Here is a 12,888-nt window from a genome sequence, read left to right on the forward strand (position 1 = left end):
AGCCTCACAAGCTTTAAACCCCAGCAATTTTATTACACTTGCCTTGATGCAAACTATTTCAATAGCACAGACTCATAATATGTGAGCAAATGATCACTAGACAAAAATATTTTTCTTTTTTCAACTTTCAATTTTCAAATAATTTTAGTTTTACAGAAAAGTTGCAAAGATAGTACAAAGCTCTTACATACTCTTAAGCCAGCAACTCCTAATGTAAACATCTTATGTAACCAGGAGACATTTATCAAAGCAAATACATTGGGGTACCTGGGTGGCTCAGTCAGTTAAGCATCTGCTTCTTGACTTTGGCTTGGATCATGATCTCAGGGTTGTGAGCTCGGAGTGCCATGACAGGTTCTGCATGGAGTCTGCTTAAGATTCTCTCTCTCTCTCCACCCTCCATCTCTTTCTCTTACTCTAAAAAATAATAATAATTAATAGTATAATACTATTAAGCAAACTACAGACTTTATTCAGATTTATTCAGATGTCTTTAGTTTTTCCACTGATGTCCTTTTTTGGTTCCAGAATCCAATCAGAGGTACCACTTTGCCTTTGGCTGTCATTGTTTCCTTGGTGTCCTCCAATATGTGACAGTTTCTTTGCAGTGGATAGTTCTGTGGATTTTGACAAATGCACAGGATCATGTATCCACCATATAAAACCATACAGAATAATTCCATCACCCTAAAATTCCCCTTGTGTCTCCTTGGTGGTCAGCCTATCATTCTCTGGAAACCACTAATCTTGTTTTTTGTGCCTATAGTTTTGCTTCCTCCAAAATGTCACATAAATGGAATCAAATAATATGTAGCCTTTGAGTCTGGCTTCCTCCCCTTAGCAAAATGAAGTTTAAGATTAATCCACATTGTTATATGAATCAACATGCAAATTTTAAGGAGTCTATATATCTGCTTTAATAATGGTGGTGTAGATGATTCATATTTGAACCATAACAATGATGTCTTTAGGTTTAATTAAATTATAGGCTCCAGGGCCACCCGGGTGGCTCAGTGGTTTAGTGCCACCTTCAGCCCAGGGTGTGATCCTGGAGACCTGGGATGGAGTCCCACATTGGGCTCCCTGCATGGAGGCTGCTTCTCCCTCTGCCTGTGCCTCTGCCTTTCTTTCTCTCTCTCTCTCTCTGTGTCTCTCATGAATAAATAAATAAAATATTTAAAAATAAATAAATTATAGGCCCCAATTATGCAAATGTGCATAGTTACATACTATAAGGTAACCAGACAGCATTACCAAATTGGTAATGATGAAGCAAAACCATCAGTAGCTTACAAATAAAAGAATAGCAGCCTTTGGGGACACTTGAGTGGCTCACTCAGTTAAGCATCCAACTCTTGATCTCAGCTCAGGTCTTGATCTCAGGGTCATGAGTTCAAGCCCCACTCAAAAAAAAGAATAGCAGCCTTTGAAAACCATAATCAACATGGCATACAATGATGATATAGTAATAATAGAATCCTCTGGAAAACTATAGGCATTAAAATATCTGCTTGAGACTATGTGAATTTTGTGCTCTGCAGTGATGTCAAGCATTGAACATGGGCCACCATCCTAGAATGTAAAATTAAGAATCCTTAGAAAACCCTAGTAATCTTCATGAATACCTATATTTAATTGTCCTTACTAATTCAGTTAAGTTACAAGTTGCTTCAAGTCTTAAGCAAAAGTACAATCTGTTGGGCAGTCCCTGTGGCACAGTGGTTTAGCGCTACCTGCCAGCCTGGGGTGTGATACTGGAGGCCCGGGATCAAGTCCCGCGTCGGGCTCCCTGCATGGAGCCTGCTTCTCCCTCTGCGTATGTCTCTGCCTCTCTCTCTCTCTCTGTGTCTCTATGAATAAGTAAATAAAAATCTTTAAAAAAAAAGTATAATCTGTTGCTTGTTATTCATAAGAACTAAAGAAAGAACTTATAGCCCATTAATTTATAGCCCTCTTGATCCTTTGCAAAAGAGAGATGGTTAGATTATATTTCATTATTCCACATGTAACCAGTAGCTATGTAACACTTTTATTTTTTTTATATGTTATTTTTTTTAAATTTTTATTTATTTATGATAGTCTCACAGAGAGAGAGAGAGGCAGAGACACAGGCAGAGGGAGAAGCAGGCTCCATGCAATGGGAGCCTGATGTGGGATTCAATCCCGGGTCTCCAGGATCACGCCCTGGGCCTAGGGCAGGCGCCAAACCGCTGCGCCACCCAGGGATCCCTATGTAACACTTTTAATTTCTGCATTTGAATGTTAAACAGTACTGGACTTTCTCAGCCTACAGTAGGCACATAGCTCTTTTGGTTAATAGTGAATAAATTTGTTTGACTACAGAGTCTCTCCTGTTTACCTCAGGGAATTTGTGAAATATCCTGCTCTGGTAAGGGACATTTGGGGTGAGGTGCTGACCAAAGAAGGTGCTCAATGTACCAGCATCAATTACAAACAAGAATTCTTTTTTTTCTTTTTTACAAACAAGAATTCTTAAGAGGCATCTGTAGTAATTTGGATCTAAACTTTTAGAAACCTCATTTGCTACAGACTTCAATTTTATTCCCACTTGGAATACAAGGCAACTGTGTAGACTCTCTTACACACAAACCATCTCTAGAATCTAAACAAAACCAATTCAAGTAAGATTTAATAAGAAAGGTATCTGGTCTATCTATTTTTTAAAGTAATTTTTCTTTTTAGACACAGAGCATGTGTGCAGGAGCAGGGAGAGGGCAGAAAGAAGAGAGATCTCAAATCTTAAGCAGGCTCCACAATCAGCACGGAGCCTGACCCAGAGCTTGATCTCACCCAAGATCATGACCTGAGCCAACACCAAGAATAGGATATTTAAACTGACTAAACCACCCAGGTGCCCTGTATCTTGTCTATCTAAAATGCATTACTAGTGGACAGTTTTGCATCAGGCTAATAATTGTAGCCTGAATGCATTTTACAGCCTTGTAACTAGGTCTAGTAGGTTTTTTTTTTTTTTTTTTTTTTTATGTCTAATAGTTTTAAACTAAACTTAAAAACAAAGAAAAAAGAAAAAAATCCACCCACCTCTTTGGCTGTGTTCTAGAAGCAATTTCATGGACTACATTTTCATCCTGATGCATAATATGAATTTAGGTAGCAGTGTTATAGCAGACCTATGATCAAAGCTAGAATTTGAAAATGCAGTGACAGTTTAATTTAGGCTATCAAGTGGCAGGGTGCTCAATGAATACAAAATATGTTTTAGAAACATTGAAAATTGTGGCAAAGGATATTGTAAAGAATATATAAGTAGGGATCCCTGGGTGGCGCAGCGGTTTGGCGCCCGCCTTTGGCCCAGGGCGCGATCCTGGAGACCCGGGATCGAATCCCACGTTGGGCTCCTGGTGCATGGAGCTTGCTTCTCCCTCTGGCTGTGTGTGTCTCTGCCTCTCTCACTCTCTCTCTCTCTCTCTGTGACTATCATAAATAAAAATTAAAAAAAAAAAAAGAATATATAAGTATAGGTACTAATAAAACAGCTGGAACTTTTCTCCCCCTGCAAAACAGCTGGACTTTTAATATCTGCTTTTTAGTGTTTGAGATTTGTTTTTAGTCAAACAAATTGAATAACTATTTGAGTTATGATTTTTTTTAATTGCAAATTAACTGAGTCCCTTTTAGACAAGTTTTTTTGTTTGTTTGTTTGTTTGTTTTTTAGACAAGTTATTTATTAACCTTCCCAGAGATAGTCATGGCTCTTACTCTGAATGTATTATCTGCTCATATGGTTGATCAGATTGCTCAGCCAAAAGAAGGAAATGAACCCATCTATGGCAAGCTGATGCAAAGGCCTAGAAGCATCTTTAAATGGAACTTACAAAAAGATAGTAAATCACTCAATGTTTCTCTTAAGAATTATATTTTGGTAAGAACCTGGCTACTAAGGGCAGCCCTGGTGGCTCAGCAGTTTAGCGCCGCCTTCAGCCCAGGGCGTGATCCTGGAGACTGGGGATCGAGTCCCATGTCGGGCTCCCTGCATGGAGCCTGCTTCTCCCTCTGCCTGTGTCTCTGCCTCTCTCTCTCTTCTCTCGTGTATTCTAATAAATAAATAAAATCTTTAAAAAAAAAAAAAAAATAACCTGGCTACTAAGCCTTCCCATGTATTATTTCATGGTTTTATTTTCCCACAGAAATGAGAGGTTAACATTCAAGAGACCTAGGAAAATAAGTAAATAACTTTGATTTAGTTATATTTTCATTTAAAAAATTATTCTTGTTTTGTAGGTAATTTCTCGGCATACGCGGGCACTCCTGGGAATTGAAGAGCCATTGTTCAGACGCTCCATCACCCTGCCCTACAGGGACAATATTGGCTTATTTTTAGAGCAAAAAGGTCATACTGGGGTAAAATCTGATTCCTTGACGTTCTCTGAATTTGTGCAAGCAGCAGGATTACAGGATTATGCTCCAAAAATAACTACCCCTGAATCAAATGAAGAATTGTATTACACTGAACCATAGGGAAAAGCCATTTCACTTACCTTGAAAGATTAAACTAAACTACTCAGGGTAAGAAGTGTGGCCTCTTGGGATCTCTTCTCTTCTTCATTTAGGATCAGAGTTAGAACTGCTAACTCCACTTCTAGTTCTATCACCACTTCTCAGCACCTTCCCTTGATTTGTGTTTCAATTTACCATGGTGTTTAAACAAAGATAGCAATATATCTCTTTCTGGGTAATGGTAAGAATCCCTGATAAATGCTAATAATGCATCTAGTAGTAGGAACATGTTACAGAAATGGAATTAAAAGTAAAATCTCCTGCCAACCCAAATAATGTTCTCCACAAATGCAGAAAAAGAAACAGTTGTATTATTGGATCAGCATTAAATCACATAGTGATGTACATCACAGGCTAGCTGCTAAAGAAGACTATAAAGTTAAGGAAATCTCGCCCTTTTAGATAGCCAGGAAGATACAATCCATTACTTACATGTTAACTGTCTGTATCCAAAGGAAAAATAAAACTTCTCATATCTTTATGACAAACAGGAAGCTACTTTGTAGAGCCAGGCATTTAAGCCAGGGAGATAGGGTGCCCTCCTCCTCAATACTCCCATTTCAAAGACATGGCTCCAAAGAGCCCCAAAATGTAAAACTGGCAGGTGACTTATTCAACTTGTTAGAGGATTTATATACATCTCAAAAACAGAAAAAAGATTTAAATTACAAGTTTTCTAAAGGAAATGCTTTAAGAAAGGGGAGGAAAGGAGTTCTTCCTTTTTTGCATCAGAGAAAAAAATTTTAGTATTTTTTTTAAGATTTTATTTATTTATTCATGAGAATACACAGAGAGGAGAGAGAGAGGCAGAGACACAGGCAGAGGGAGAAGCAGGCTCCATGCAGGGAGCCTGACATGGGACTCGATCCTGGGTCTCCAGGATCACGCCCTGAGCTGTAGGCGGTGCTAAACCACTGAGCCACCAGGGCTGCCCCAAATTTTTAGTATTTTAAAAAATTTATCCTTACAACGTGGTTTATAGAAGTACCATTGAATGTGGAATAGGGACTGGGGTTTGTTAACAAGACTCTTTTATGTGGTACCTTCCAGATCTTTATAAAATGAAATTCAAGGGGAACCCAGCCAGCTCAGTCTGTAGAGAATGAGACTCTTAATCTTGGGGTTGAGTTTATGAGAGAAAAAGAAAAAGGAAACAATTAATTCAGGTTAGACTCCAGTCCATGACTAGACTGCTCAAAAGAAACGACAAAATACTTCTTACTTGAATGACTCCAGTTCCGCCCTAGTTTTATAGACTTAACTGTTCTTTCTCTTTCTGGCCTCACTTAATCCTAAAAGCCACTAAAGGACTACCATAATCCAGAAGGGCAATGATATATACTCTGTCAAGTTCCCTACACCTGAATGAATAGTCAAAACAATCCAATTCTTTTTTTTTTTTTTTGTAAGAAAAGGAACAGTACCTCAAATTAGCATTTATATCATGCATTCATATCTGATGATGAACCTACTTTTTTCCCAAATCATACCAATAAAATTTTATCTCAGACCATTCTACACCATACCACTGAGTTTGCCTGGCTCACAATTATGCAAAGGAGAAAAATGCAAATGATTAACCTAACACCATGGTGATTTACATGTATTGTGAATGGTTTTGTTTAAAACACTTTTACATTTAGCAAACAATGGTTCTGTTCAATGACAGAGCACAGTCAGTGTCCTCCTCCTCAACCTGATGGTCACTTCATTTCTGTTGTTTTCTACTCTCTATCAAGGACATAAAGTATTTACAAAACATAAAGGAAATTGCTTTGGCAGTGTAGGAATAAGATCTATATTTTACAAAATTATCTTTAGCCATTTAATATAAATGCCAGCTACTTATAAAAATGGTTTTATGATTTAAGTGGTTTAAAGAGCTGACCTTAAGGGGTAGTCCAAGGACACCTTGGTGGCTCAGCAGTTGGGAGCCTGCCTTCAGCTCAGGGCGTGAACCTGAAGTCCTGGGATCCAGTACCACACTGGGCTCCTTGCAGGGAGACTGCTTCTCCCTCTATGTCTCTGCCTCTCTCGGTGTGTCTCTCGTGAATAAATAAATAAAATCTTTAAAAAGGCGAGGGGGGCGGGGGGATAGTCCAAGATGTCAGAGGAGTAGGAGACCTTAGTTTCATCTGGTCCCAGGAATTCAGCTAGACACCGGTGAACTCACTGGAGATCTAAGAAAAGAACAGCTGTAACTCCACAAATAGAAAAGTGAGGGGATCCCTGGGTGGCTCAGCGGTTTAGCGCCTGCCTTCCGCCCAGGGCCTGGTTCTGGACTCCCAGGATTGAGTCCCACATCGGGCTCCCTGCATGGAGTCTGCTTCTCTCTCTGCCTGTGTCTCTTATGAATAAATAAATAAAATTGAAAGAAAGAAGAAAAGAAAGAAAGAAGAGAAAGAAAGAGAAGAAAGAAAGAGAAGAAAGAGAAGAAAGAAAGAAAGAAAGAAAGAAAGAAAGGAAGGAAGGAAGGAAGGAAAGAAAGAAAGAAAGAAAGAAAGAAAGAAAGAGAAAGAAAGAAAGAAAGAAAGAAAGAAAGAAAGAAAGAAAGAAAGAAAAAGAAAGAGAAGAAAGAAAAAAGAAAGAAAGAAAAGAAAGAAAGAAGAAAGAAAGAAAGAAGAAAGAAAGAAAGAAGAAAGAAAGAAAGAAAGAAAGAAAGAAAGAAAGAAAGAAAGAAAGAAAGAAAGAAAGAAAGAAAGAAAGAAAGAAAGAAAGAAAGAAAAGCGACCACTCTCTGCAAGGTAGGAGGTGCGGAGAAGTGAATCCAAGGTTAATATATGGGAAGGTAAACTGCAGGGGGGAGCGCCTCCCTCCGCCCGCTACCGGAAAGTGATAGAGCAGCGGAGCGCAAAATTAGAACTTTTAGCAGTGTGCTCGGGTGAGGGACATCCCCACCCCACGAAAGGTGCTCAGGGGGCAAAGCAGGGGTGGAACCCTAGGTGGTACGCCCGCGGTCTCAGGATCCCCAGGGTCACAGGAAGACCGGCAGAGCTCCCAGGCATCAGAGGGAGGAAGCGAGCTGCCATCAGTGAGCCCAGGAGGGGGCTCTCAAGTCGGGGTGGCCACAGGCCCGGAACAGCACAGTCTGCGCAGCTGCAGTCAGGCAGGGACCCCCCGCCCCAAGCAGCGGCACCGCAATGAGACCCCCACCCTCTCCCGGGAGGAGCGGCACGGGTGCGCAACGCAGGAGTCTGCAGGATTTGGGGACCTGAAACAGGGATGCGTGCCCGAGATAGAAATGCTCAGTCACAGGCTGGGTGAGCTCGGAGTGCAGATGGGGACCAGGGAGACAGGAGGGATGGACCGCTTTTCCTGGAGGGCACACTGAGGAGTGGGGCGCCCAGCTTTGCGCTCCGGGGCTGGAGATTGGGAGGCCACCATTTCCACTGTCATCCTCTAAAGCTTCAAGGGAAGCCTCCAGGGGCAAAAGCCACCTAGAGCAATCTGGAGCAGATTACTTAGCCTGGACCCTGGCAAGGGTCATGCAATTCTCCCCGGGGGCAAGGATGCCTGAGAATCAGGACAACGGTCCCCTCTCCCAGAAGATCAGCAAGAACAGGCAGCCAAGATGAAGTCTACTGAACATTGAGAACTGCAGAACTCCAGCGCTGCGGGAAAATAGTATATAGATTCATGCTTTTCCCCATGATTCTTTAGTCAAGTTTTAATCGTTTTCTATTTCCTTTTTCAACCAATTTCTTATTTTGTCAATTCTTTTTAAAATTTTTAATTTTCATTTTTACAGTTACATCCTATCCTTTCATTGTATTTAATTTTATTTTTGTACGTATAAAAGTTTTTCTTTCTTTACAATTTTGGGATCTAGTTTTCTAACAAACAGACCAAAATACACACAAGATTCACTGTATTGCTCTGTTCTGTTCACCTCTCTGATTATATTCTCTTTTTTTCTTTAATTTTCTTTTTTTCAGTTTCAGGTCTCTTCTGATTTGTTTAGTGTATATTTCTCTGGGGTGGTTGTTGACATTTTGTTCTCTCATTCATCTATTCTTCGCTGGACAGAATGACAAGATGGAAAAACTCACTTCAAAAAAGAGAACAGAAAGCAGTACTGACTGCCAGGGACCTAAGCAGTGTGGATATAAGTAAGATGTCAGAACTAGAGTTCAGGGCAGCCCGGGTGGCGCAGCGGTTTAGCGCCGCCTGCAGCGCAGGGCGTGATACTGGAGACCCTGGATCTAGTCCCGCGTTGGGCTCTCTGCATGGAGCCTGCTTCTCCCTCTGCCTGTGTCTCTGCCTCTCATTCTCTCTCTGTGTTTCTATGAATAAATAAAATCTTAAAAAAAAAAAAAAAGAACTAGAGTTCATAATAATGATTATAAAGATACAAACTGGGCTTGAAAAAAGAATAGAAGCTACTAGAGAATCCTTTTCTGGAGAAATAAAAGAACTAAAATCTAATCAAGTCAAAATAAAAAAGGCTATTAATGACATGCAATAAAAAATGGAGGCTCTAGACGTTAGGATAAATGAGGCAGAAGAGAGAATTAGTGATTTAGAAGACAGATGTTGGAGAATAAAGAAGCTAAGAAAAAGATAAACAACTACTGAATCATGAGAGGAAAAGTCAAGAGTTAAGTGACACCATGAAGCAAAACAATATTAGAACAATTGGGATCCTAGAAGAGGAAGGGAGGGGAGAGAAGGTATATTGGAGCAAAATATAGTGGAGAATTTCCCTAATCTGGGGAAGGAAACGGGCATTCTAGTCCAGAAGGAACAGAGGACCCCTCTCAAAATCAATAAAAATGGGTCAACACCCAAAATATAATAGTGAAACTTGCAAATCTCAGAGACAAAGAAAATCCTGAAAGCAGCTCAGCACCAGCAGTCCATAATCTATAAGGGTGGAAACATTAGACCCGCAGCAGACCTATCCACAGAGACCTGGCTGGCTAGAAAGGACTGGGATGATATATTCAGGGTGCTAAATGAGAAGAATATGCACCCAAGAATACTTTATCCAACTAGGATGTCATTCAAAATAGGAGAGAGAAAAATCTTCCGGGACAAATAGAAACTCAAAGAATTTGTGATCACTAAACCAGTCCTGTATGGAATATTAAAAGGGATCCTTTAAGCAAAGAGAGAGCACAAAAGTAACAAACCAGAAAGGAACACAGACAATATACAGAAACAGTGACTTTACAAGCAATACAATGGCAATAAATCCATATTTTTCAATAGTTACTTAGAATGTAAATGGGCTAAATGCCCCAATCAAAAAACATGGGGTATCAGATTGGATAAAAAGCAAGTCCCATTGATACACTGTGTCCAAGAGATTTGTTTTAGATCCAAAGACACCTCCAGATTTAAAGTGAGGGGGTGGAAAACCATTTATCATGCTAATGGACATCAAAAGAAAACTGGGGTAGCAATCCTTATATCAGATAAATTAGATTTTAAACCAAAGACTGTAATGAGGGAGGACACTATATCATAATTGAAGGGTCTATCGAACATGAAAATCTAACAATTGTGAATATTTATGCCCCTAACACGGGAATACCCAATTATATAAATCAATTAAAAAATGAAAGAAACACATCAATGATAATACAATAATAGTAGGTGACTTTAACACCTCACTCACTGCAATGGGCAGATCACATCTAAGCAGAAGATCAGCAGGGAAAACAAAGGTTTTAAAGGACACACTGGACCAGATGGACTTCACAAATATATTCAGAGAATTCCAACCTAAAGCAACAGAATACACATTCTTCTCGAGTGCACGTAGAACATTCTCCAGAATAGATCACATATTGGGTCACATATCAGGTCTCAATTTGGTATCAAGAGATTGGGATCATTCCCTGCACATTTTTTTAAAGATTTATTTATTTATTTATTTATTTATTTATTTATTTATTTATTTATTCATTCATTCATTCATTCATTCAGAGAGAGCGAGAGAGAGGCAGAGACACAGGCAGAGGGAGAAGCAGGCTCCATGCAGGGAGCCCGACGTGGGACTCGATCCCGGGTCTCCAGGATCGCACCCCGGCTGCAGGCGGCGCTAAACAGCTGCGCCACCGAGGCTGCCCTCCCTGCACATTTTTAGACCATAGTGCTTTGAAAGTGGAACTCAATCACAAGAGGACATTTGGAAAGAACTCAAATGTGGAGGCTAAAGAGCATCCTACTAAAGAATGAATGGGTCAGCCAGGAAATTAAAGGAAATTTTAGGGGCTCAGTCAGTTAAGTGTCTGCCTTCAGCTCAGTCCAGGAGTGGCTCAGTCAGTTAAGTGTCTGCCTTCAGCTCAGGTCATGATCCCAGGATCAAGCCCCACATTGGGCTCCCTGCTCAGTGGGGTATCTGCTTCTCCTTCTCCCTCTACCTGCCACTCCCCCTGCTTGTGCTCTCTCTCTGTCAAATAAATTTCAAAAAATATATATTTTTAAAAAAGAAGAATTTTAAAAATTCATGGAAACAAATGAAAATGAAAACACAACTGTTTAAAACCCTTGGGATGCAGCAAAAGTGGTCCTAAGAGGGAAGTATATAGCAATACAAACCTTTCTCAAGAAACAAGAAAGGGGGATCCCTGGGTGGCGCAGCAGTTTGGCGCCTGCCTTTGGCCCAGGCCGCGATCCTGGAGACCCGGGATCGAATCCCACATCAGGCTACCGGTGCATGGAACCTGCTTCTCCCTCTGCCTATGTCTCTGCCTGTCTCTCTCTCTCTCTGTGACTATCATAAATAAATAAAAATTATTAAAAAAAAAAAAAAAGAAACAAGAAAGGTCTCAAATATACAAAAATAATCTTACACCTAAAGGAGCTGGAGAAAGAACAGTAAAATAAAGCCTAAACCCAGCAAAAGAAGAGAATTAATAAAGATTAGAGCAGAAATCAATGAAATAGAAACCAAAAGAACAGTAGAATAGATCAATGAAACTAGGAGCTGGTTCTTTGAAAGAATTAATAAGAATAACAAACCCTTGGTCAGACTTATCAAAAAGGAAAGAGAAAGGGCCCAAATAAAATCATGAACAAAAGAGGAACAATCACAACCAACACTGAAGTTTTACAAAAAATTATAAGAACATATTATGAACAACTGTATGCCAAATTTGGCACTGGAATAAATTCTTAGAGATGCATAAATTACCAAAACAGGAAGAAATAAATAGAAAACCTGAACAGACCCATAACCAGAAAGGAAATTGAAGCAATAATCAAAAATCTCCCAACAAACAGGAGTCCAGGGCCAGATGGCTTCCCAGGGGTATTCTACCAAACATTTAAAGAAGAATTACTATCTATTCTTCTGAAATTGCTTCAAAAAATAGAAATGGAAGGAAAATGTGCAAACTCTTTCTAGGAGGCCAGGATTACCTTGATCCCAAAACCAGACAAAGACCTGACCAAAAAAGGAGAATTACAGATCAATATCAGTGATGAATACAGATGCAAAAATTCTAAGATACTAGCCAATAGGACCCAACAGTACATTAGAAGGACTATTCACCATGACCAAGTGGGATTTTTTTCTTGGGTTGCAAGGGTGGTTTAATATCTGCAAATAAATCAATGTGATACACTACATTAGTAAAAGAAAGGACAAGAACCATATGATCCTCAATAGATGCAGAAAAAGCATTTGACAAATTACAGCATCCTTTCTTGATTAAAACTCTTCACAGTGTTAAGGATAGAGGGAACATACCTCAATATCATAAAAGCCATATACAAAAAACCCACAGCAAATATCATTTGCAATGGGGAAAAACTGAGAGCTTTTCCCTTGAGGTCAGGAACATGGCAGGGATGTCTAATATCACCACTGTTGTTCAACATGGTACTAGAAAGTCCTAGCTTCAGCAATCAGATGACAAAAAGAGATAAAAGGCATCTGAATTGGCAAAGAAGAAATCAAACTCTCACTCTTCACAGATGACATGATACTCCATGTGGAAAACCCAAAAGATTCCACCCCAAAATTGCTAGAACTCATACAGCATGCAATTCAGCCAAGTGGTAAGATATAAAATCAATGCACAGAAATCAGTTGCATTTCTATATACAAACAATAAGAGAGAAGAAAGAGAAATTGAGGAGTCAATTCCATTTACAATTGTACCAAAAACCATAAGATACCTAGGAATAAACCTAACAAAGAGCAAAGGGATCTAAACTCAGAAAACCATAGAACACTCATGAAAAAAATTGAGGAAGACACAAAGAAATGGGAAAACATTCCATGCTCATGGATTGGAGTAACAATTATTGTCAAAATATCTATGCTACCTAGAACAATCTATACATTCAATGCAATCCCTATCAAAATACCATCAGCTTTTTTCACAGAACTGGAAT

The 12,888-nt window shown here is 39.6% G+C and overlaps 1 protein-coding gene across 4 annotated transcripts in view; it reads left to right on the plus strand.

The window, feature by feature from the left end:
• The window catches only part of SAMD15 (sterile alpha motif domain containing 15), a 46,559-nt gene that overhangs the window by 6,342 nt on the left and 27,329 nt on the right, over positions 1-12,888 (plus strand). Inside the window, exon 4 of one of the 4 annotated variants that reach the window (XR_013386575.1) lies at positions 8,475-9,214. The exons of 1 other annotated variant lie outside the window; for it this stretch is intronic. Coding sequence is in view for 1 of the 3 variants with exons in the window: in XM_077910143.1 (XP_077766269.1) it covers positions 4,264-4,500 (237 nt within the window). In the remaining 2 variants the exon portion in view is untranslated. Of the gene's footprint in view, positions 1-4,263; positions 4,692-8,474; positions 9,215-12,888 lie in introns of those variants that run through there. 2 more of the 4 variants (XR_013386573.1, XM_077910143.1) reach the window with 2 other exon arrangements.

The sequence above is a fragment of the Canis aureus genome, chromosome 9, assembly GCF_053574225.1.
Source record: "Canis aureus isolate CA01 chromosome 9, VMU_Caureus_v.1.0, whole genome shotgun sequence".
In the NCBI taxonomy this organism is placed as follows: Eukaryota; Metazoa; Chordata; class Mammalia; order Carnivora; family Canidae; genus Canis; species Canis aureus.